General features: G+C 44.8%; 2 protein-coding genes across 4 annotated transcripts in view; one reads left to right on the top strand and one right to left on the bottom strand.

Annotated features, from left to right (window-relative positions):
- Positions 1-302: 302 nt before the first annotated feature.
- ccnb3 (cyclin B3) lies at positions 303-9,614 on the bottom strand. 2 transcript variants are annotated; one of them, XM_070993502.1, is made up of 12 exons: positions 9,545-9,614; positions 6,795-6,930; positions 6,504-6,587; positions 4,254-4,366; positions 4,000-4,162; positions 3,815-3,913; positions 3,596-3,688; positions 3,169-3,306; positions 2,492-2,647; positions 2,253-2,402; positions 1,081-1,211; positions 303-989 (listed from the first exon to the last, which is right to left on the bottom strand). In XM_070993502.1, exons 2-12 carry the CDS (start codon positions 6,876-6,878, stop codon positions 920-922), a joined length of 1,281 nt encoding a protein of 426 aa, XP_070849603.1. In that variant the 5' UTR covers positions 6,879-6,930; positions 9,545-9,614; the 3' UTR covers positions 303-919. The 2 variants fall into 2 exon arrangements, with proteins under 2 accessions (XP_070849603.1, XP_070849602.1); XM_070993501.1 differs by lacking the exon at positions 9,545-9,614 and adding an exon at positions 7,152-7,308.
- Positions 9,615-21,161: 11,547 nt separating this feature from the next.
- Positions 21,162-23,269, top strand: part of tnfsf10l (TNF superfamily member 10, like) — a 49,744-nt gene continuing 47,636 nt past the window's right edge. For both annotated transcript variants that reach the window (XM_070993500.1, XM_070993499.1), the window contains exon 1: positions 21,162-21,546. In XM_070993500.1, the coding sequence (XP_070849601.1) occupies positions 21,298-21,546 (249 nt within the window). In that variant the 5' untranslated portion in view covers positions 21,162-21,297. The remainder of the gene's footprint in view (positions 21,547-23,269) is intronic.

The following is a 23,269-nucleotide window of genomic DNA, read 5'->3' as shown; positions in this document are numbered from 1 at the left end:
CGCACAGTAAAACCACACGTCATGAACCAGACAAGGAAGCACAATTAAACTGAATATTTTATGAAACACCTCCGGGTACTCCGGCTTCCTCCCACAGACCAAAAACATGCTCATTAGGTTAATTGGTGACTCTAAATTGTCCGTAGGTGTGAGTGCGAGTGTGAATGTCCTTGTATGTGGCCCTGCAATCGGCTGGCGACCGGTTCAGGGTGTACCCCGCCTCTCGCCCATTGTAGCTGGGATAGGCTCCAGTCCCCCGCAACCCCGAAAGGGATAGGCGGTATAGATAATGGATGGATTTTATGAAACACATAGAAAAAAAACGAACATCTTTATTTTAAGAGTATGCATGACAGCCATTTAAAAATAGCAAAGCATCATCCAATCGTCTTATAATACAATAATTAGCACAATATTAACATGATAAACACTGTACAACATGTGAAAACACGTACATGCTTCCTGGCTAACTTCAGCAATACACAACAACCTATAAAACGTGTTCCTGCTGCATAATTCATTAGTAAAACAAAGCGCTAACCTCTCACCGCACACGTTTTAAAACTCTACACACTCACAGAGGGGCTCACATTTGACTAATGAATTCACTTCTTCTCTTTTATCCTCTTATAAAAAGCTATAAAATGAATGCCAAAACAAGTAACGGTAAAATAAGTCATTATTAGCAACCTTAACATAAAAAAACTGGCTTAATAAATGCCAACATCCAAACTGTTTTCCATCACAAACTGGAACTCCATTCTTAATTTTCAATATTATATAAAAGGCAGAATAGACTACGTGTATAAATATTCAACTTATTAACAATTTATATACAGGTTTGAGGGAAGTTTTTAAATATTTTCACGCCGTTTAGACTGGCAGGATTTTATTTTTTGGGGAGGGGGGAGCTGAAATGTCACTGAGACAAAGCTTTCTCCAGAACGTCAATGTTGACCAACGGCAGGCACGCCACCTCTGAAAACACCCTGAAAGAGACCAAAGAAAACCCGTTAACAATCTCAACCGTTTCATCCACAGCACCTGCATCAGGGGGACGGATGTCTTCAGGTAAGTTACCTGTGTGAGTATTTGTTTCTGACCGCTGCAAGTTTATCGTCAGGAGGAGCTAAAAGCATCAGGTAGAGCTTCCTTACGAGCGGCGCCAAATCCGACGTCTGATAGCCCGTGTGGAACTGAAGTATGGGACGCTGGAGGACGAGAGAAAGCAGAGGGACATTTGTACTGCTGCTCACAGGACATGTCGCCACGCTGAGTCCTTAAAGCTGTTTGGGTTTCATTACTTCACCTCCGCAGTTTCCAATATGCTACATAAACATGATCGTCTCTACATTGTGAAAAACAGCACAGGAGCTGATTCTGGAGCCCAGGAGTGGCATGAAATTACCCACCATGCTTTGTACCGCCGCTGCAATGATAACTCACATTTACAGAGAAAAACAATTTACATTTAAATTGGACTGCAGTCTGGCTCTTCGTGCAGGACTTCAGCCGAGAGCTGAAACTGGAGCCTTTTCACCTCCACAGCGAACAGTTCCTGAGACATCGTCAATCAAAAGGCGAGGAGCGCTTTCACTCCTATGGTTCGTTTGCTCTGGTCTGAATCAGTAGATGAACCGAAGCATTAATAAAAAACAGCGGAGGGCAGCACACGTGAGGTTTGTGGTGCTGGGAAATACCGTCAGAGTGAGACCTCTCTAGCCTGTGTCTGACCATCATCCAGTGAGTCAGCTTCAGGAGCGTTTCTCTGCCCGGCTCGCCGCACTGGCTCGCTAACGAGCAGCACAAGGTTAACTGATTATCTGTGAGGGTAAGCAGCTGGCGGTCTGATCTCACTGCGTTGTGTGAAAACACACCGCAGGTTTGTGTTGTTACCGAGCTGGAGTAACTACAACCATTTGGTTTTAAACAGCCGTAATAAAGTTTCCCAAAAACATTTCTGCGGCACAACTGTGTGGTGTATGAATCACTGTTGGAGGGAGAGGCTTAAAGACAAACACCTGGCTGACATCAAAACCCTTCTGGTTTGAAGTCGGTTGCAGTACAGCAAGTTGTTTCCTGAAATTTGACAGCAATGCTAAAAATTTTACACCAAAAACCAGATGTACCAAGTCAAACAATCTGGTGAACTCTGGCAGCTAAACAGAGAGCTAAAAGCCTGCGGTCAGACCAGAGCGTAAACAAAGGAAAGAAACCACGAGCTGGAAACAGCAGAGGTGTGCGGGACCTACCCATCCTCCCAGGTCTTTGGTGACCAGCGCCATCAGCAGGCAGGCTGAGGCCAGCAGCGAGCCTCTCTCCGACACCATCTCCATCTCCATGAGGCTCATCTCGCAGTAGTACCGAGCCAGAGTCAGCGTGTCCATGCCGGCGCTCACACACTGCACAGACAACACAGGAAACGCTCAGCGGGGGGGACGTCAAAGTCCTGCAGCCGCTAAATTGCCCACCTCGCACTCACAACACACACCTTGGCATAGCGTCTGAGGAAGCGGTAGGCGGTGGGGATGTTGATGTCGAAGGACAGCGTCTGCAGGATGCTGGTCTCCATGGAGATGAGCTCCTCCCTCTTGTATGCGTCATCGCAGATGTAGAGGAAGTCGTCGACACACGGCGGACTGCGCTCCTGCGGGGCCGCCAAAATAAAACGTGAGGCCGAGTCAAGGAAAACGAGCATTTGTGCATAAACAGGAAGCCTCTTCGGTTGCTTAGACTGAAGCTTTCGTGGTAGCCAACATTAACGTTACTTGACAGCGTTATTGTCAGTGTTAGCTAGCTTCTCCAAGATGGACAACAAACAGACTGGACAGAAATGAGAATACATAATATTATGAAAAAAGTGTAAGTTTCAAGCAAAAACCTGTGAGTTTCAACAATGTCAGTGTATGATGGAATTATTTTTATGTTTGGCTAGCTAGCGATGTCAAATCTGGACTCTCTAACAAACTGAGCAGACTGGTGTGGGTCTCTTAACTCTTACAAAGGACCTTCTAGCAGCACATTCGTCCTTATGGTGAATTTATGCATCCTTTTCTAAAGCATCCTCAGATTGAAATCTAAAGACAGCCTCAGCCAAAGTGGTTTCATGCAGCTGGGCCCTGAGCTCAAACTCTGATCTGATCTGAAGTGCACGCTGCGCGTCCTTGCCTCAAACTTGGAGGCGATGAGCATGGTGGTGGAGCCGACGAGCTGCAGCATCTCCCTGTGGACTGGAGTCAGGGACAGGTAGTGATCTGTCATCTTGACAGCCAGGTACAAGGTCTCGTGGTTCAGCTCGAAGTTCTCCTAAACAAGCACATGAAGCGGAATCGAGTCAACATGCTGCACAAACACAGAAGAGCGGGGAAAAATGGTTCGTTTTGCTCTAATTCAGCTGCTGGCGTCCAGCTGAGCTGCAACAGAAGTGTTCTTTTGATTTTCCTAATTACGCGCTCCAAAATTCCCGTTTATTTGAACCTCCTGGAGCTTTAATTACCAACTATTTTACTTGAAACCTACTTTAGACCCTTGAATTTTCTAATCAACACAAGTTCACACACATACAAACGCATGACAGGCGACCAGGAAACCCCACCTGCACTTCCACCAGCCAGTCGATCAGGATCGCCCTCATCTCGGGGTTCAGGCTGGGCTGCTTGTGCATGTAGTCACTGAGGACGAACTTCTCCTGCACGCCACAGAGGAGAGACGAGACCAAAACAGATCTGCAGTCAGATCTTCTCCCCAAGTTTGCCTTTTTAATTCAACATTCAAGCTCCTTTGGGAGTCCGTAACCGTGTTTCTGTTTGCTCACCTCTCTCTGTTTGAGGTAGTCAAAGATGTCCTTGGCGTACTCCGGACACATGTAACAGTCCTCCGAGTTTTCAGAGTCGATGTCAAACTCCTCTGGGATCTGAAAGGTGGAGGGGAGATGAGTAAGGAGGAGGACACAACGTGTACCGCTCAGAAGCTCCTTTGTGGCTCTATTAGTCTCCTTACAGCTTGTTTCTTAAGGTGTGCTGGCACTTCACGGGCAGCAGGGGGCGCAGAGGCCACCAGCTCCTCAGCTGGAGCTGCTACATCCTCCTGCGCCTCCTCTTCCTTCTCCTCCTCGGCCTTGTCTTTGTTGGCGGGCGTCTCCTCTGAGCTCACAGACGAAGACCTGCAGAGGGAGAGGCAGCAAGTTAAAGAGAAACCGGAGAACTGAAGTCTGGAGGGAGTAAACAGTGAGAGGGAAAACATGGCTGCCTTACTTCTGCAGGTTGGCTTGATTTTGCGCCGGCACAGAGGCGCTGCTTGTTTTCTTAGCCTGCTTCTTCGCAGTGGCCTTCTTCCTCCCTGGGAGACTGATCTGGACCTTATGAGCCTGTGAATACAGTCAAACTGAGGTTATTTTTCAATCATCAGCTGTGTCCGAAAGCACCTCAGTTTCTCCTTCACAATAACAAACATCCATGTCAAAGAGTGGTATCAACACATCAGCGCCGGAAACCTCTGTACTACCCGGCTCACTCCACGGCTTCAGTGATTGTGAGGAGAAACAAGCAAACATGGGGCTAGTTTTACACCCAGTCATGTAGAAGAGTCACAACACAGCGCAGATACACCTTCACAGCAAACCCTACAAAAGCAAAGCCACGTTTGGTCATTAAGGTTCATCTAAGTACTCCAACGTAAACTCCAAACTACCACAATATTGTCACAAAAAAATGATGATTTCACTCCCTGTGACCAAAAGGTCTGTTCTTGATGGAGTCTTTATCATCTTGTTGTCGTCTTTGAACACTTAGCTGTGCCATAGCAAAGAGGCTAATGGCTTAAAACAGCTAACGGTAACGACCAAACAACGACAAAAATAAGTGATAAATAAACGACCTTAATCTGCAGCGAGAGCAGAATAAGGGCAGTGACATTGAGTGGTGAACCCATCCACTGCAGCAGAGTAACACGACAGTGCTCATTAATGGGCAGATAAAACTGTAAAGTTATAACAAACACAAGTAGAAAGTTATCCAAAGCCACATGTTTGCTTACCAACACCATAACGTCGGTGTCTAATGTCAGGTTTAGTCAAGTGCGAGGTGTGTCCGCATGTTGATGCAGAGGAAGTGCTGCTGATCTTTGTAATTCGCTCCTCCTCATCCTCCAAGTTACCTCGCCTTTCAAAACAATGCTCCATCCCAGCCGCTATTTTACGGAGAGCTTTTAAGGGTTAAGTGTAAGATTTAATTTTTAACTTATGTTACGGTGGCCAGCAGGGACATACACAGATACACTGAAGCCCAGTAGTGTTCAACAATACAGTAACGCAGAGAATTTCCATACGAAAACTGCGTTTTGTTAATGTGGAATTAGTCCAAAGCTGTTGGTTGTCGTCTTAAATCACACAGATTTAAGCGCTCTGCATCCATCAATACAGGACACAGTCACTGAGGAGGTGTGTGGTTTCACCACACTGGTATTCCAGTTCAGACCCTGGTTTGACCCCCGCCACAGTGCCGCAGGACCCAAAGCTGCCGCTGCTGCCGGGCTGTTGACAAAGACAACGCTCGCTGGGAGATGGTCCAGAGCTCAGCGACGCTCGCTCTGTATTCAGAGAGCAGCGAGTGAAGCAGCCTGACAGCATCGCTCTCAGACAATAACTCAAACCTGCAAGGTTTACGAGGAGAGCGTATTTGTCAGAATCAGATATGACAGAGGACTTAAGTAAAGAGCTCTGCAGCACACTGACTGACTTTTGAAGCACTTTCCGGGTCTACATTTTGAAAACAAGTGCAGCTACTGTGTGTGTTTTTGGAGCACATTTCAAACATGATGAATATTTGCAGGTGAAAAACACAAACATTATGCTGACAGAACGGACATAAGGACGTGGACACCAAATGCTTTGTTGTATTATGTGCAGCATATAAAAAAGTACATCTAGGTGAAACACAGGTGTTGACCAAATGGCGCTCTCTCCTCGTAGACCGTACACCTGACCGTGTCCCGGGCCTATTGTTCGTGCATCGCTGTGGCTTTAGAGTGAACAAAAACAACAACGTACACGTGACGCTTTTCCGCAACAACTGAATCGGGACGCTCACATGTTCGCTTTAAGGCCAGCTGCTCAGCTACGCCGCCAGAAAAACCACCAGACCACCATCAACATGTCATCATAACTACTAAAGATACTACAAAGGGCTGCCAGGTTGTCAGTGTTATGATTAATATGGTAGCATCATGCTGACAAATGCTGTCAAAACGCCCGGCAGCTGTTATGCAACTGGATAAAATGAAGCCAAGCATGGCAGACATCAGGACTTAAAAGAGAAATATCAAACGCCCCCCACTCATGAAGCCAAAAACATGAAGCTTTTATAATCATGCTGGGAGGGATCAGAGCACGAGCAGACTTTTTGCCTACTGTGGACAAAGTGTCTCCATCTCCGAGTCCAGCTGCCTCGTCTCATATGTTTATCTGGCTTTGACCCAGAGTTGCTGTTCACTCCACGAAGACTTACATTAGTGATATCAATAAAAGCAGTCCTCTTCTTAGGGGCTCCGTGAGGAGGGGAGGAGGACCTCTTCACCTGCGGGCCTTCCTCCTGCAACAAGAAAACAGGACACCTGAAAACACACCTATCACTCACAAATCATGTGCATGCAGAGGCTGCAGAAAGGAAGATGATGGTTGCATTTTAGCACAGGTCTCGCTGGATTAAGCCATGCACTCCTGCAGGCTGCTGCTGCTGGTGCAGTGGCTGCTTTGTTTACAGCCTTTCCTCTGCCATTTACACGAACACGCCTCTTACCTGGTTCTCGGTGGCTGTTGCAGTGAGCTTGGGTATCTTGCTCCCACCGGTCACTGTGGGTTTTTTCCCCCTCGGTAAAGGCATGGCTGGCTCCTTTATCCCCTCAAAACAAAGTCTGCAGCGGCTGCGCTGGGATCTGCTTTGCGAAGACAGACAGAAAAACTGTCGGGTTGGTTTTAAAAACCCAAAAAAGGCGGCGTGTTGCTGTGCAGTTAGCAGTGTTAGCTAGCTGTAGTAACAGGAGTAGCTAAACGTTAGCTTAACGTTACGCATCTGTGTGTCTGCTGGGTGGAGTTTCCCCACGTGAACCGCTTCTACGTCCAAAATATCAAGCTAAAACAAGCTGTTTTGACTTACCGTGTTTTACAGGTGCTGCTGGTTTGACTCCGTCGCTTATTTGGGGTCGAGAAATGGCGCAAACAGCTTGTTTCACTGTTGTAAACAGTCCAGGTTTCCTGTATTGCTTCTCGGACGAGAGCTCAAACAAAAGTGTTTCAGCTGCGGATCCAAATCTGCTGCGCCTCAGTGTCATTGGCTGGAATTTGAGCCGGCGGACCAATCAGGAAGCCGCTAGGGATGCTGTTGCTAGGGGGCGTTTGTTCAATAAGCGGCTCCGCCCGGTACGTCGATGTGGAGTTTTTGTTCACCCAAGCAGAAGCGTTAAAATAACTCATTATACACGAACACGGTTATATTTCAATGTTGTTTCATGGAACTGAGTAAGTGTGTGATTTAGTTAAGCAAAATCCTTTCATTAAATCAAGCTGGGTTTGTATAAATGACGTCCGCCCACCTCCGTTTCCTCCGATTTACCCAACGAACCCTGAAGGAGGAGCGTGTAGATTTTTCAAACATCCTAGCAACCAATAGCAGTTTAAACGCTGAGGGTCTCACGGATGTTTTCTTCAGTGCAGACATTAAAAATCATTCACGTGACATGGATTGTGTACGTTAGTGCGCATGCTCAAACACGAGCAGGAAGTCTTATTCAGATATGTTTACATGCATTTCTGCTATAATTTTACTGTCTATGCGTATTTGAATTCACCTTGTAAAATAATATTTTACAATGCATGGAAACTTTTGGTGCAACAATTTCCTCCAGGTGAATAACGGACTTCAGTCATATCAGGAAACAAAACATGATGTCTCAAGACTACAACTTAAAAGCATTCATGTGATCACTGTAGACCCACATCTGATTTTAATTAAATCAAAATAAACTATAGCATAAGCCACTGTGAATGCTCTGCAAAATAACTGGTATTATGGTATCTTGATTCAAGGTCTTATATCGTAGAAATTGCATGATATTGATCAATCATGATAACTGAGCGACTTCTATCTCCTGAGAGGTGACTGGAAGCTCCATGAGAGCAAGTATGATTTCAGTGTGATACAACTGAAAGTCTGATATCAGCTGCTTCCCCAGTTAACATCTCTAAAGAAACTGAATGTGCATGAGTGCAAAGTTTCAGATCTTCTAAGTCTGAGGGTACACTTTTCATGTTTGCAGTTCGCTTGTGTCATGCATGTCATGATTCCCCTCAGGCAGCCACACAAGACTGAAATGACCATGATCATGTTGAGCAATGAGCTCACTGACACAAAGATAAGTATTTCCTGAACTGGAGCAGAAAGAGCACATTGGGCCTTCTGGGGCCCACAACACAGAGTTAGCGCAGAAACAGTTTGGATAATAGGATGACATTTATGCACCCAGAGGGCAGGACAGCTGGCAGCTAACATCCAACCAGCTGCCATCAGTCTGGGAGGGGCATCTTTGATTCTTGGATGAATAATGGGAATAGGCGCCATAAAGTGTATCTCAGTCTTGTTAAGAGAACAAAATAAATCTTAGATGGATTACTTTTGATGCTGCACAGCACGATGTCATCTCTGAATACGCCCTCTAATCACACTATTAAGTGTCTCTGGACACAATATTCAACTCCAGAGTCAGTAAATATCCCTCATTTCACTCACATGTGAACAGAATGAACAAGCTCATCAGAAAAACAGTCCCGGGGCTCGTTCCATTCCGATATTCACCCCACGTTCACTTTATTTTCAGACTGTAACGCAGCTCCGAGGCCAGTGCAGCCTGGCCTCTAATGAAGTCTGCAGAGAGATATCATCTCACAACACTGCTTTTATTTCATCTCCCCTCCCCGCTGTCCTCATCCAAGACAAAAAGCCTCCATATGAGAGCAGTTTATCCAGATTCCTCGTGTCTCCATCTGAGCTGGAGGAATGGTTTTATAATTCTTCGGATTTGGTCGGAGCTGCTGAATCAGCATGCGTGGGGTTTAAATTCAGGGTCATGGATGTAATGCATCACAGAGAACCAATCGGTATGTGGGAATGTTGAAATTGGCCAGTGGTGGAATGTAAATAAGTATATAATAAGGGATACTTGTACTTGTACCTTGAGTATTTTCTTTTCATGACACTTTATACTTCCTGTTAGACTACATTTAACTGCTCCAACTTTTTCTTTCAAAACCTACAAAAAGCTACTAAAATTTTTCTGCATTGACTACTTTTACTTGCAATACTTAAAGTACAATAAAGTAGAGTATTTTTCACAGTGTGGTATTCGTACTTTTACTTAAGTAAAGGATCTGAATACTTCCTGAACCACTGAACTAGTCTGGCTGTTGTGCACCAAACTGAAGGAAAACCATTAATAAACTGTTTAAAAAAATACAATCTGGCCAAGATACTGGTCTGAATCTGTGAAGCTTTACCTCCTCCATGTCTTCTCCTCTTCCTCAGCCAATCATCTCCTCCTCTTCTTCCCCTCTTCATCATTTGGATCTCATGAACAAAGGCAAAGAAGAGGCAGATTGTCTGTAAACCCTGTGAAGGTCTTCATGATTTAGATGCATTTGTCATCTGCTCATATCTCGATGGGGGAGACCACCACAAACAACACTCCCTCTGCCTTTCTCTGTCTCTCTCTCAGTCACACACACAAACACGAACACACACATGCACACGCACACAGGAAGTGAGTGAAACTCGCTTGTCAAACCATTTCCGCATGAACTCAGTCACAGAGGAGCCACCAAACAGCGAACCATCGCCCCGCCACTGACTGGTAAGCTGGTCTACGCTGCCTGATGCTTCCTGTATCTTCTTTTCATGTTTTGCAGCACATGTATGTAACTTTTGTCTTTAATCTTATCCAATTGGCACTCAAAATGTACTCTGTGTCTTTCCAGGCACAGTAAATCAGACGTTACCCTTTTGACCTGCCATACTTCATAAATCTTAAAAAGCAGGTTTTTTTGCCACGTTCTTGTCAGTTTTATATGCTTTGCAGTGTTAAATCTCTGGTCTAATCTGTCAAGTCTTTCTCAGGCTAACAAAGGTTAGCTAACTTCTTAAAACAGGGAAAAACAAAAAGTCATTGTGAAAATAGTTTTGGTAACTTGATAACTGGAAACAGAAGGCTGTTTCTGTGGATTTGTCACATTTCATTTAAAGTGCTGAAAATGGACGTGGAAGAAGCCCAGTTTTCATAAAAGGTCATTGCATTTCAGAGGTTATTTTGCAACACAGCGAGCGGCCTCTGCGCCGCTTGCTGTGAGCACCATGAAGAAACTCTGTCTGGATGTTGCTGTCAGCGAGGTGCGATCAAATGAGAAAGTTCTGTCATAACCAACAGACGCTGTTTAGACAGCATTGTGTAACATGAGAACATGAGGACTAAAGCCTTGAGGAAGCATCCTCCTCTCGTACAAACACTGCTTTGCCCATCAGGATGTCTGAACCAGATTGCTAAGAGAAAACATTCTTCGTTTCAACTGTAATTTGTTCCACATCTGCGCTATATTCTCTATCTTCTCCTCCTCTCTGGGCTCCGTCCATTCTAAGCTCACTCTAAGAGGCGAGGGTTAGCCGGAGGAACGGCGCTCTGCTGTCAGTCACGTTATAGGCGTTATTCGCTTTGGCTCCAAGAAGAAGGAGCTTAGACAGTATGCATGTATTTGGGAAAGACATCGTTAGACTCCACGTGGCATACGCTCCATCTCAAAAACCTGATTGGAGTCACATTTTGTCATTCAATCTATCACATGTAAGATAAAGGTCATTTTGATAGCAAGGTGGCTATAAAATGCTAACCCTGAAGTCCATGTCCGTCATTTCACAGCAGTCATAGTTGAAGCAAAGTCGCTGCAGTTGAAACAAAGAAGATCAGGAAGTCACTAAAGACGCTTTCTTCACTTTCACATTACGTTCTCACTGTTTCTCATCTGCCTATCTAGTTTCTCTAGCAGAAACCATCCTAAACTACAACCTACGTTAGCAAGGTTTGGCTACAAAGAGGGGAAACATATTTTCAGGAGCTTAATATTTGATGACAATGCATTTTGTCTGCGTGTAAGATGAAGTTTCACAACCTGTGTAACCTTTGAAACAAAACACAAATGTTAGTAAGTGATTACTTCTATGTTAGCCAAGTTCTGTTAATGCTAATGCTAGCTTGCTAAATGTGAAACTGAAAATGTACGACGCAGTAAATAAAACTGATCATCTCAAACATGTAAATTTACTTATTTATTTATAAAAAAAATATAAAAATAAAACAATACCTCATGTCTGCATGAGATCTTGATCTTCTCATCTAACCCCCAGCAGGAAAACAAATAAATGTATTTCCTAAAATGTGAACTATTCCATTAACACTCGTGGGAAAGAGCTGATTTGGAAAACTCCTTTACAAGAATCCCAGAGCAGAATAAAGTCTGGACTTAATTCACTGGACTGCCTAAAACAGCAGTTAAAAACATATCAACACAGCTTTGTGAGTCCATGCCCTGGAGAGCAATGGTAGCTGTGTGACTTTCCATTTGTTTCCTATAAATAACTTGTTGCACTGACACACTCACAGACTCCTTCACTGGATATGAAAACCAAAACTCCTGCTTTCTCAATCAAGCTTAGCGAAACAAAGGCTACTTTCAAGTGTTCATGTGTCCGTCCAGGCATTTTTCCATTGTGATCAAATGGATACAGATGTGTCCTTTCACAAATGCAGCAGAGATCAACAGCACATTACTTTTCATGTAACATTTGCTTTGCTCCATTTTTTGTTTTCACAACTTCAAGTTGCAATGATGAAATAAAGCTCTTTCTCAATTAACTGCAGATGCGTACAACCCGTGTTTAAAGAAATGTCAGATTGCTGCTGTGGACGTCAGCACAGTTTTTGGTCTAATCTAATACCAAACCAAACTTCCTGCCCATCAAGTCCTGGCTGGCTGGCTGGCTGGCTGGCAGCTCCCAGGGTGACAGGCTGTGGTCGAGGCCTCAATCTTACTTTCCATCTGAGGCTTCAGACAGGACTTTTTGTTCTTTGTGTCCCCGTGTTTTCTTTCTCTATTTTTACAGGCCTGGTTACTTTCTCTTTTGCTGCTACACAAAGTATGACATTCTGTCAATTTGTATCATATGTACTTCTAATCTAAAACAGTCTGCGACTAATATAGAGCACCGACTAAGAGGGAAATGCCGCACCATTTAGGGGCAATACTCATGTACTGCCTAGCTTTAACTGAACATGCTGGCAAGCAATCGTCTAATAAAAATACAAAAATGAACTAATTATAGGAACAAGGCAGCTCCTCAAACTATCTTTGGACTCTTTTCTGTCCTGGTATTTGCCATTTTCTTGGTGCAAAAAAAGGCTCCAGGAAAAACAATACTTCCTTTACTTTGACTAATATTATTGCTTTATCCCCACAGGATCCAATGCAGGCAGTGAGTGCAGATCCAAGGGTGCCAGAGCCCTCTCCGGAAAACTTTGGTGTTTCTGAAGGCCTCGAGAGAAGCCATCTAAACAATGGGGCTCTTGAGAAGTTTGCCCAAAATATGACCAACAACATTATCCAGTCATTTATAAGCCAAATGGAAACTGCGGAACCTGAAGTTGGCTTTAAGATGTCCAGATTTAATCAAAACCAGGAGATGCTAGCCGAAGGCTTAGCCTCAGCAGTGATTGAGGTAGCTCTACGGGAAGTGTGTGGAGGTCAAATCACTGAGGGTTTCCAGAGTTCAAGATCAGCTGCGGTAAGGGTGGATGGTGGACACGTTGAAGATCTGCCCTTCATGGACCAGTCTGAAAGCGAAGGAGACTTTTTGGACGTAGGTACAAAGATGGAAACAGGCAAAGAAATCCAGACTTCCAAAGACACCCAGCACTGTCAACAACCTCTGCCCCAGTCAGGGCTCCCCGTCATGGGATCCCTCGACTACCCCGACGCCCCTCCGACCACGCCTCTCCTCCCTGAGCTTGAGAGGAGCAGACACAGTTTCGCCAGGAAGCTAAAAGGAGGCTTGGCAAAGGTTTTCCTGCCTTCACCTCCTCCACCAACCCCAAAGGACAACGAGGATGACTTAGACAGCACCGCCCATGACCCCCGGGTGGAGTTAATGGAGCATCTGATGCAATCGCTGCCCCCAGATGATTTGACAGACTATTTTGAAGGAGGACCTCACCATGGAGCCATGGAGGATTTCGCGGAGGCTCTTTCATGCCACATCATTGACTGGGCCCTGAGTGTCGAAAACCGAGACCGGACAGCCGACGACGGCGATCTTCATCAGCTAGCCCACCAGCTGGCTGAAACCATCATCATCTCATCCCTTGATGAGGCTAGAATGCTCGTCTAGTGTTATAATGGGATTAGTGGGATCATGTTTGTGATGAGTGTCATGCACACACACACAGAAAAGAAGAAAAACATTGCTATCCTCCCCAACATTGGCTGACTGCCATGACCTGACATTTTCACTGAAGTGTGGCTTACTGCAATAATATTGTTTTATAATCTGAAGATTTTTATTTTTTTTGCTGAATCTAAATAAAGCTCAGTTAAAGCTCATCCAGATGAAGAGTCAAATATTACCTATTTATTGAAAGAACTGACCAGAGATCCAACAAAAAGATGGTTGACTCGCAGTTAAAACAAACTGTGGCACTTTTAATGACACGTATGCGCTGGAAGCTGTATGTTTTAGATGGTGGATGATGAACCTGAGGTCATGTTCTTTGTCCAAGACGGATAAAAAGTACACTGGCAGGGAATCAACGGTCGTGAAAGCAAGTTTGACTGGGATCCAACTGCAGTAAGCATAAATGTCCATTAGATGGCAACACAGGAGCAATGTGCCTGAGTGTTTTCAGCAAGAGGTCAGTAAGGTTAACCTGAGTGACCACCTGGCAGCAATCATCTTCAGTTTAGCCATTTTGCTTTAAATATGCTGATCTTATTGTTGAATCTTGAAGATTGTTCTGTTTGTCTTGCTTTTGCTCCACTCAGGTCTTCATTTCAACACGCGGCAGTCAGAGGACTGCTAAATAAAGACGTTATTTTGGAATATCAGTTACACTTTTCCATTTTGCGCTGGAACACCCGTCATGTCTTTTTTGAGTAAAACCACCAGGAGACAACTCAGTTATGACAGACAATGAAACTGTATTATGTCTGATGAAATTGTGTGACACCACAAGGAAATGGTGCCCTTCACCACCTTCTAACTGAGGGGAATGTTGTGAAGCTGGTTATTTCCCCTTGTCATCGGCCTAAAAGTCTTAATAGATTCAGTGTGATTCATTCATCCCCTGGACTGAGCTGAATATTCGCATTTGGACGAAGCTGTGTTCTGGCTCAAAGAAAACTAATTTTCATTCTCACTTACTCGGTGAGGTCAGATCCGGACGAGGAAGGAGTCGTGGTGTTTAAGCAAACAGTGATGTGATCCTGTCGTGAAATCGTTTTTCAAGAACTTGCTTTTCTTCTCTTCAATAACACAGCGAGACAACGACAAACGCACTGAACGAGGAGCTGAAGTGAACGGCGAAAGAGCATTTTTGAATAAAGAGCTGTATTGTTCTTAGTCATGTGCTATTGTGCGCAGTTTTTCGACTGAAGAGAATGGGTTTGCAAATGGGGTCACGGACACTCAGTAAAGTTTGCTGTCTTACGTCTGCATGTGCGCACAGTCACATAAACAACTCTGAAAACAATACAAAGCATTTGTCTGTCTCTCGCTCCACCCGGTCAGTGGGTGCACAGTAATAAGAGTGTGTGTTATCATTGGCACACGCTAATAACATACATAAAGGCTCTGTTACATTTTGAATTAGGGTGTAGATTTGACATTTAGATTGAAGACAGAGGTCCACCATTCGGGTCAACACTAAAATATCCCCAAACCTATTGGATGGACTGCCGTGAAATTTCATTTTAACAGTCATGTTCGCAAGAGGATGAATGCTATTGACTTTGGTGATCCCCTGACTTTCCCCCTGGCACCACCATGAGGTTCACATTTGAAGCTTTAAGTGAAATGTTCAAGCAACTGTTTAGTGTCGAGCCATAAAATCTGAGACAGACATTTGGTGATCCCTTCACCTTCATCTAGTGCCGTCAGATTCTCTACACAAGCCTCAGCTGTGTTTTGTGTTTGGCGCTAAGCAGCAAGTGTTAGTATGCTAACAGGCTAAACTAAGTGGATGTTCAGACCAGAATCAGCCCTGTGCAAGGGGGGCGTGCTGCGATCAATCGAGGAAGTCCAGTGAATATCTGTGAGTCTGAAGGCTTCTCAGATGCCAAAACACTGCGCAGAGATTCCACTTTACGACTTGTGCCTTTTTTGTTGAATGTGCCCATGCATGCATTCAACGTTTTTGCTGCACCACTGGAGTAGCTTTCAAATGCATGTACAGGGCTGCAACTTTCTCACAAAGCTAAAGGACGTCTGGTCAGATGATAATGGTGGTAAACATAACGAGCTTAACATCAGCAAGTTAGCACTGTCATCGTACAGTGCCAGGGAGCCGCTAGCGTAGCCGTTGACTTTAAATTTCTCTCTAAATCTAAAGCATTTCTGGAGCTAAATGCTGCACACCTCAGCTATTAACTTGAGCCGCAAACAGAGCACAGTCCACACACTTGGCTCCAGTGTGCGATAGTCTCTCGGGTCTGATACGTTATATGTAATGGAATGCTTAGTCTGAACTTTTAACTCCCACTGCTGATCGCCATTTTATTTTCTCACCACGGGACACTGACTTACTGACACACTCACACACAAACACAGAATCACACACGTGCACACAGATAAGCGGCAGTGGTGGGTGGACAGCTGTGGTGTCAGAGGGGACGCACACACACACACACACACACATCTGGAGAAATACTTGTTGTGTTGTCAGGTGGTTGGCTGCCAGAGAGAGAGGACGGCTGAGGGAGGAGATGGACAAGGGAGAAGGTACGATGACACGAAGAGGATGTATAGCAGCAGGGTTTCTACATGCTAGAATGGAAATAAACAGCTGATGTACTTCATCTATTAGTCTGCTCTCGTGGAGGGTAAACACACCTAAATTCAATTTATCCACCATACATCACAAAAACAAGTACTATGGGAGGACTTAAGATATTACACCAATTATGCATCCTGTATTCTAACAAAAACAAGAAATCTGTTATACTTTGCACAAGTCATGAGTCGTTTTTAAAGGGGCTTTAAATCAACGGTGGTGAACAAAAACAAGCATGAGGCACCTCCGCTTTAACGTTTTCCCATTCTCACTCCATAAATCTGACATGAAGTTACCAGTTTATCTGCTGAAAGGCGTTTTGTGTGGAATGACGGGATAAGATCCTAAAATATGAAGAATTATGGACGGTTAAAGCCGCACAGAAGAGCCCGAGTGACTCAACGACATTTCTAACATAGACTCACAAATCTCTGAAACAGGCACTTTACTGTATGGTGCACATTTGAATATTTAACGCAGTATTAATCTGGGTTTTTTGGGCACTTTGGGGCAGCAAAGAAACTGCAAACTGGATATTTTCAGCTGACAAAGTGCTTATTGTGAACTTGTTAACAAGAAGTTGGTTATCTACATTCACAGAAGACATTAACTAAAGGTTAAAGGAACACTTCACGGTGTTCACCAGCTAGTCACTAGCTTCTTCTGTCTGCTGTTTGGTGCCGGCCTGTTAGATAAAAGAGGGTTAATCGGGGTTGTAACAGCTGCCTGCCGGCCAAAGACAACGTCATGCGAGCTGAGGGAGTGAAACAGTAATGTTGTGGGCCAAAACAATATAAAACAAAGAGCTCAGATTCACTGAAATGCTCCGTAGAGGTCAAAGAGACTCTGGGTTTGTCATACCAAAACCCCTTTCTGGTTCTTCTTGCACATCTTTTATCAATTGTTCCCATTAGAAATGTTGATTAGAGCAGATTTAAGGACTCCGTTTTTTATTGCTAAATACTTGTATTAAAGACACATTTTAATGGCGTGACGTTCCCTTTCATAACATTCCATTACAGGGTTTACGCATGTCTTGCATGGCAGCTTTGGCACTTTCTTTCCACACAGGGCGCTGCTGCTAGCATCCATTTCTCACCTTCACTCTCAATCTTGTCTGCATCTCACTGCTGTGCCAGGATCACACAGCTCGGATATGTGGGTGCGTAACAAGTCCTGGGTTAAAAAAAAAAAAAACTGGAAACAAACTGGAGCATTTGTTTCTTTGTCCAGATGCGTTTGATCAACACCATCAGACTGCTGAAGTACTGTCGGGTCAGATTAAATTGATTTTCAGATGTCAGAGAGTGTTATGTTGGTCTGAAGAAGCAGTGACCTTAAGGTTAAAGAGACTGGCCTGAAACTACAGGACTGCCGCTTCGAGTGCTTTGGCTGTTTGGGAAAGTGGTGTCCTTCATTGAACTTGTACTGAGGTGTCCTTTTGTGTTAAACTGATACACGCTCTGTTTGGGAAAAAGGGAGCAACTTCAGAAAAAAAGCATGTGTGGCAGACTGAATTTCCTTACATCTCAAAAAGCTTTTCGGAGAAAATGAAAAACAAAAATCTGGAAATGCTTTTTGACCCAGGACCAACACCCATCTATCTTCAGCATCAATGTAGATGGCTACAAGAACATCATCTGCAGGCTGCTGAGTGTACGTATCAGTCTACTTTATGAGGGTACCATTAGCTACTGGCGTTAAGGTAATAAATCCGAGTGAGGCGGGATCAGGCTCAACCTTCTTTTTAACATTGTTAGAGGAATGAGGCGCCAGAGGCTGGGCTGTATTTTTCTGCCCTGGTCACTGTTAGCTAAGAAGAATGATTCAGTGTCGTAATGCTTGCAATGCGTAGCCCTGAGGAGTGATTACACAAAGTCAAGAGACTTGGAAATGTGCAGCAAAAGCTTTGTCATCTAAAGCGTGTTGAAAATGCTTCTCGAGTTTTACGATTACACTGAAATTACAAAGCAAAGCATCAGATTTTCCGAAAAACACATGACCGTCAGCCTTTGACAAACCCAGAGGGTCGTGTAAAAACATCCACTGCTGCTCTGAACACACTTACAGCTAATCCAGCTGTACTTAGACTCAGCGCTGCTTTGAGCTAAATGCTCAAGTCTGCATGCTAACATATTCGCAGTGATGACATTTACTCAATCACCATCTTAATTTAGCATGCTAACGTTTGCTGATTAGCTCTAAACTTTAGCGCTTTTGCAGGTATTTGGTCATAAAAGGACCGGACAAATTGAAAATTTTGATCTGATGATGCCGCTAATGAGGAGTCAAGGGATCACCAACGTTATTACAATTCATCCCTCTGGGAGCATGAATGTCTGCACCACATTTTATGCCAACGCATCTAATAATTGTTACTAAACATCCACCTCATGGTGGCACTGCAGCGTCCAGTCAGTGATCCCCAAACTCTCTAGGATTCATCCTCTGAGCACCATGAACATCTGCACCACATTTCATCCAGATGATGACGAGATGTTTTTCAGAAAAATGAAAATGTACTACTGACTACTGAACTCAGTGATGAATCCTCTGGGATCTATGAACGCTTGAACAAAATTTCATGGCAATCCATCAAACAGTTGTTAGTCTGGACCAAAGTGGTGGACCGACTGACCAACTGCTTCTTTGTAAATCTCACTGGGATACGCGTACATGCAGGCATTTGGTGATAAGTATCATCCTTTTGCAAACTTTGTCAGGTCAAGACGTCCAGATGTGGAAAGCGTTTGAATCTTATTTTGTCATCTTTTTTGAAATATTTCTTTCAGTCCACATTTTTCCCATCACACCTGCAGACCGCCGTACCTCCTTCCTACCCACCAAGATCTGTGCAAAAAGTATGGGCATGTCAAGTCCCAGTGAGTGGAACAGATGGCTTTCACATCTGGTGCAGGAGCCTGGTGGGTTTCACTGGAATCCACTTGAGGAGAACTTGACTTGGGACCACGTTTCTAGACAACACCAGGATTCAACAACAGCTTTCATGGCTTAAAACAGTGTTTTCAGATTCTCAGAGCAAGTGGGCTCAAGATCAGAAAAAGCACTCAGATCAGGATGCCAAGGGCTTTTACACCAGAAAAGTGTCACTTATTCTAAACAGCACAAACTGAAAAGGAAAGCGCGGCGGGAAACCGTCCGAGGGAGCGTCCTGGAGCTGAACTCGATTTTCTCACGGTGTCAGTCTGGACTTGCTTTCAGCCCCCTTTGAGTCTGGTCCATTTTAACCAAAGTCTGAACAGGGGAGAAGTCCTCTGATGGCCCATAGCTGTTGGGCTGGCAGCGGCCCAAGCTCGTCTGCCTCCCATCCTTGAAAAACAGCTCTGACTGTTGGGCACACTCAGACCACTTTCCAGCTGTTTGTGGTGATGGAAAGGAAACAAAGCAAAGGCTGTTGTTTAGAGCAACGGTCCCCAAGTGGGTGTTTTTAATAATGCTTCACCACATCAAAAACAGTCAGCGATATTTACTTTGACTGTATTATGCTACGCTTTCCTGTTCTGGAGCTTTTCAGGTGCTCAGCACTTACAAAAATAGTCACTACTGAGTCTGAGCTGACCAACACAACCAAAATCAGACTAAACAGAACGTGGATGAAGGCCTAACAGGCAGGTTTTGGCTGCCGGTGGAAAGAGGAAATCCATCATTGTAAATATTTAAATCCGTAGAGCACCGGTGGGATTTTATTCTGAGTGAAGTGATTGGGAATGGATATAATATAATACAGTACGACGTTTGGGAAACAGCGTCTGACTGGGCAGTTATGAGATACATCACTACTCTGGGTCCAAAGCGGATTCTCTGCTTTGAATTGATTTAATGCAGGAAGGAGGCTTTACAGACAGCAATAACATCTCCACGTTGGATTCATCTCCGCATGAGGTCTTATCTCATCTACTAACAATGACGCTTTGTGATGTTTTTGGAAACTGAAGATCAAATATTTAACCGTGGTTACACTTGTTAACGGAGTTAAACTGGAGGACATTAAGCAAATATTTGCTCTCAAACAGTGTGAAGCTGTGAGAGCGACCACAGGCAGGCAGCTCCCAGAACACAAAGATTATCTGCTCAGATTTTTACTATTCCAAAATAAGATGTGTTTAAAATTGTAATTGCTTGTTATCGTGAATGTTTTATAGAAAACACCAGAAACTGGTTGTTTCCTCCATATCTCAAAGTGAAGAAAACTAACAAATATCCATATTTTGGAAACCAGATGAAGTGATTTTGTCCGTTTTGCTTAAAGAATGAATCACATTTATAGTTCAGTCCACTTCATGAACTGCTCCATGAAGAGAGAGCGCCCTCTGCCAGCTCGTCCTGAAACTGGCGCTCAGGGCAAGAACCAGCCAGGACAGACCAAAACTGTCTCTGAACTAAAAGATCATGACATAAAGGAGTGACAAAGACTTCAAACATCTTCAACAGAGAGGACAGACACGCATCAGATCTTTACGGTGCGCAGATTTTAAGTGGACACTGTCTGGCTATAGAAAGAGAGTTTCTATACAAATTTTAAATATATATATAAAAATATATATATATAATTAAGATGCAAATATATACATATGTGAGCCAGTGTCTGAGGGGATGTGGATAAATGGAGATAAATGCTGCACTTTGAAAACAGTGTGCTGCTGCGTTCTTGGTATTTTCCGTTTGTCGATGCTTGGAATGCGTGTCCCATGCTTAGAAAGCGTCAGAGAGAGAGAGAGAGAGAGAGAGAGAGAGAGAGAGACATTCCTCCATAGCTCCAGGGTGATGAAGAGGTTAAGCCAGCCCTCTCTGCTGCTCTCTCCCGGTTGCACTTTATCAGTCCAGCGCTGCCACCTCCTGCATCTCCAATCCCACTTTTACGCAGCAGCGGATCTTCGAACAGACATGGACAGAACCAAACTTTGACTTGTCTTTCTCTTCTCCTGCCCGCTGCCTCTGCAGATCTCCCCTCTCCTCCTCCTCCTCCTCCTCCTCCTCCTCCTCTTCCTCCTCCTCCTCCCCTTTTTGCTCCTTCCTCCCGTTGAGCTGCGAGTGAAAAGCTCTGCTGGCGGCGGACGCATGGAGATCTAATTTTGCTCCAATTTTTCGCGCAGGTCTGTGGAGGTTGTTGTTGGGCCGCTGTTGTTTTGCCGTCCCCTTGGTTTTATGGTCTGCTCATGCGTCGGGAATGCCATGGCCACTCCGAGCGCACAGCAGCAGCACCAGGATTATTTCAGATCGGTGAGCAGCGAGTCCACCACCTACATGATGGTCCCAGCCGGCGGGCCGAGCGGGACGAGGCGCCGGGAAGCGCCGTCCAAGATGTGGGTGGCGATGGTGGTGATAGTGGTGGTGGTGCTACAGATTGCCTCCACCACGGGGCTCTTTCTCTACCTGAACATGTCCATATCGCAGGTAAGAGCTGTTTCCACCCGCTTTCACTGTTAAAAAGCTGCACTTTGGGGCTCTTTGGGGGAGATTTGCCCGCACAAAAGTCGCTCTTACGCACCGAACTGCGAAGAAACACACGAGCGTGAGTTTAAACTCAGAGTTCAGTGTCAGATTTAGTTTTACTGCTTCAGTGAAGTTTAGAAAACACTGAGAAAAAGCAACATCTGTGCACATATGAGGCTACAGTGCATCAGCTGGAATATCCCACAGAGTTATTAACAACACGCTGTTTGGAAGCACCAGAAGGTTTTGTAGAAATGTTTTTGCCTTGTAAGAAATGCAGTGAAACTTCGCTTTCGGGTGGTTATTCATTCTGGAGACTTTGGGAAGCTTCGCCCCCGCTGCTGACTTGTCAGGCGTTTGGAAAACAGCCTCCGCCTGACTGAACTTGTTAAACAACGCAATCCGAAATTTACGAGAAATCGAGGCAGAGGGAAGAGGCAGTTTGTCTGCCTGTCTGTCCAGCAGTGATTATCGAAATAACGGCTTCAATTGTGCGCCTGGAGGAACACACTGGAGCCATTTAGGGCGCCCAGAAAGTAAAATTGCTTTTAAGCGAGTAGCAGATGTGCGCAGAGGTGAACCGTGCAGGTCAGTGATGGAGGTGGGCTCTTTGTTTCAGTCACTCACCTCCTGAAGGTGATGCCATTGCTGTTGCAAGGCTTGACCTTGTAGCCGCTTATGATCCTGCTGCGGGTAGACATGGACCAGCTGACTGATTTATTTCCTCATCTGGTTCATTAGTGAGCAGCGAAGGGAGGCAGAAAATAATAAAATATGAGTTAATCCGCAAGACTGAAGCTCGTGTTAGTGCAGCAGCAGAGGTCCACTGTTTCATCTGATTTATGGATTTCATGCCAAAGGAAAGGAATCTACCTGCTGTGATACTGTGCAGCAGGTCACATACAGTATGTGGCCCGCAGAGAGAGGTGATACCGGTGGTTTCATAGGAGTGTACACTGTATGTCGGCAGGGGTGAAAATGGAAGCGTGTATGATGTATGAATCCCAGCAAGGGTCCAGTTTAGGCCTAAACGCCCCTCCATCGGAGAGAGGAAGCTGCACATTTCCACACGAGAGCGCACATCTGTAAGAAGCTGGAAACACGTCACGCTTCCCCCTGCAGGTGTGGACACGGAGCCTGCAGCAGCACTGCAGATCATTTAACGCTGACAGCCAGAGCATCTCTGACACGCTTTCTCAGGCTGTAAAACAGGTTGAACAAACTTTCAGCAGCGTGACACTGACAAAGTCAAATGTGGGACGTTTGGCGACGTTTGCGCCACCGCGAGGGACCACAGTGCGCAGATAGAGGATGAAAACTCATTGTGCATCAGCCCTCTGTAGGGTCGCTGTTAACTCAGCCTCCACGGGTTGTTCCAGAGGATCGTGTATGTTTTTGCGTCGGGAGTCCGTGTACTCTCTCGTGTTTTTGTACAAATTTTCACGCAACATCTGATCTCCTTGGTTTATGATCACAAAATAAAGACAAACATATCAGAGTTTGTCTGCGCCTGCTTCCAATCAAACAGTCCTATATGAGCAGAGTGAGAGCAGAAATGTTTTCATACACTTTGGTGATTAGATAACACGTGAATACATATACATGCCGGGGTCCGTTTCAGTCCTCTGAGACGTCGGAGGTGGGAGGAAGCCGCGCGAGGAATAGTTGAGAGATGACACTGGAC

Source organism: Chaetodon trifascialis, chromosome 23, assembly GCF_039877785.1.
Source record: "Chaetodon trifascialis isolate fChaTrf1 chromosome 23, fChaTrf1.hap1, whole genome shotgun sequence".
In the NCBI taxonomy this organism is placed as follows: domain Eukaryota; kingdom Metazoa; phylum Chordata; class Actinopteri; order Chaetodontiformes; family Chaetodontidae; genus Chaetodon; species Chaetodon trifascialis.
This window is presented reverse-complemented; position numbering and strand designations above follow the sequence as displayed.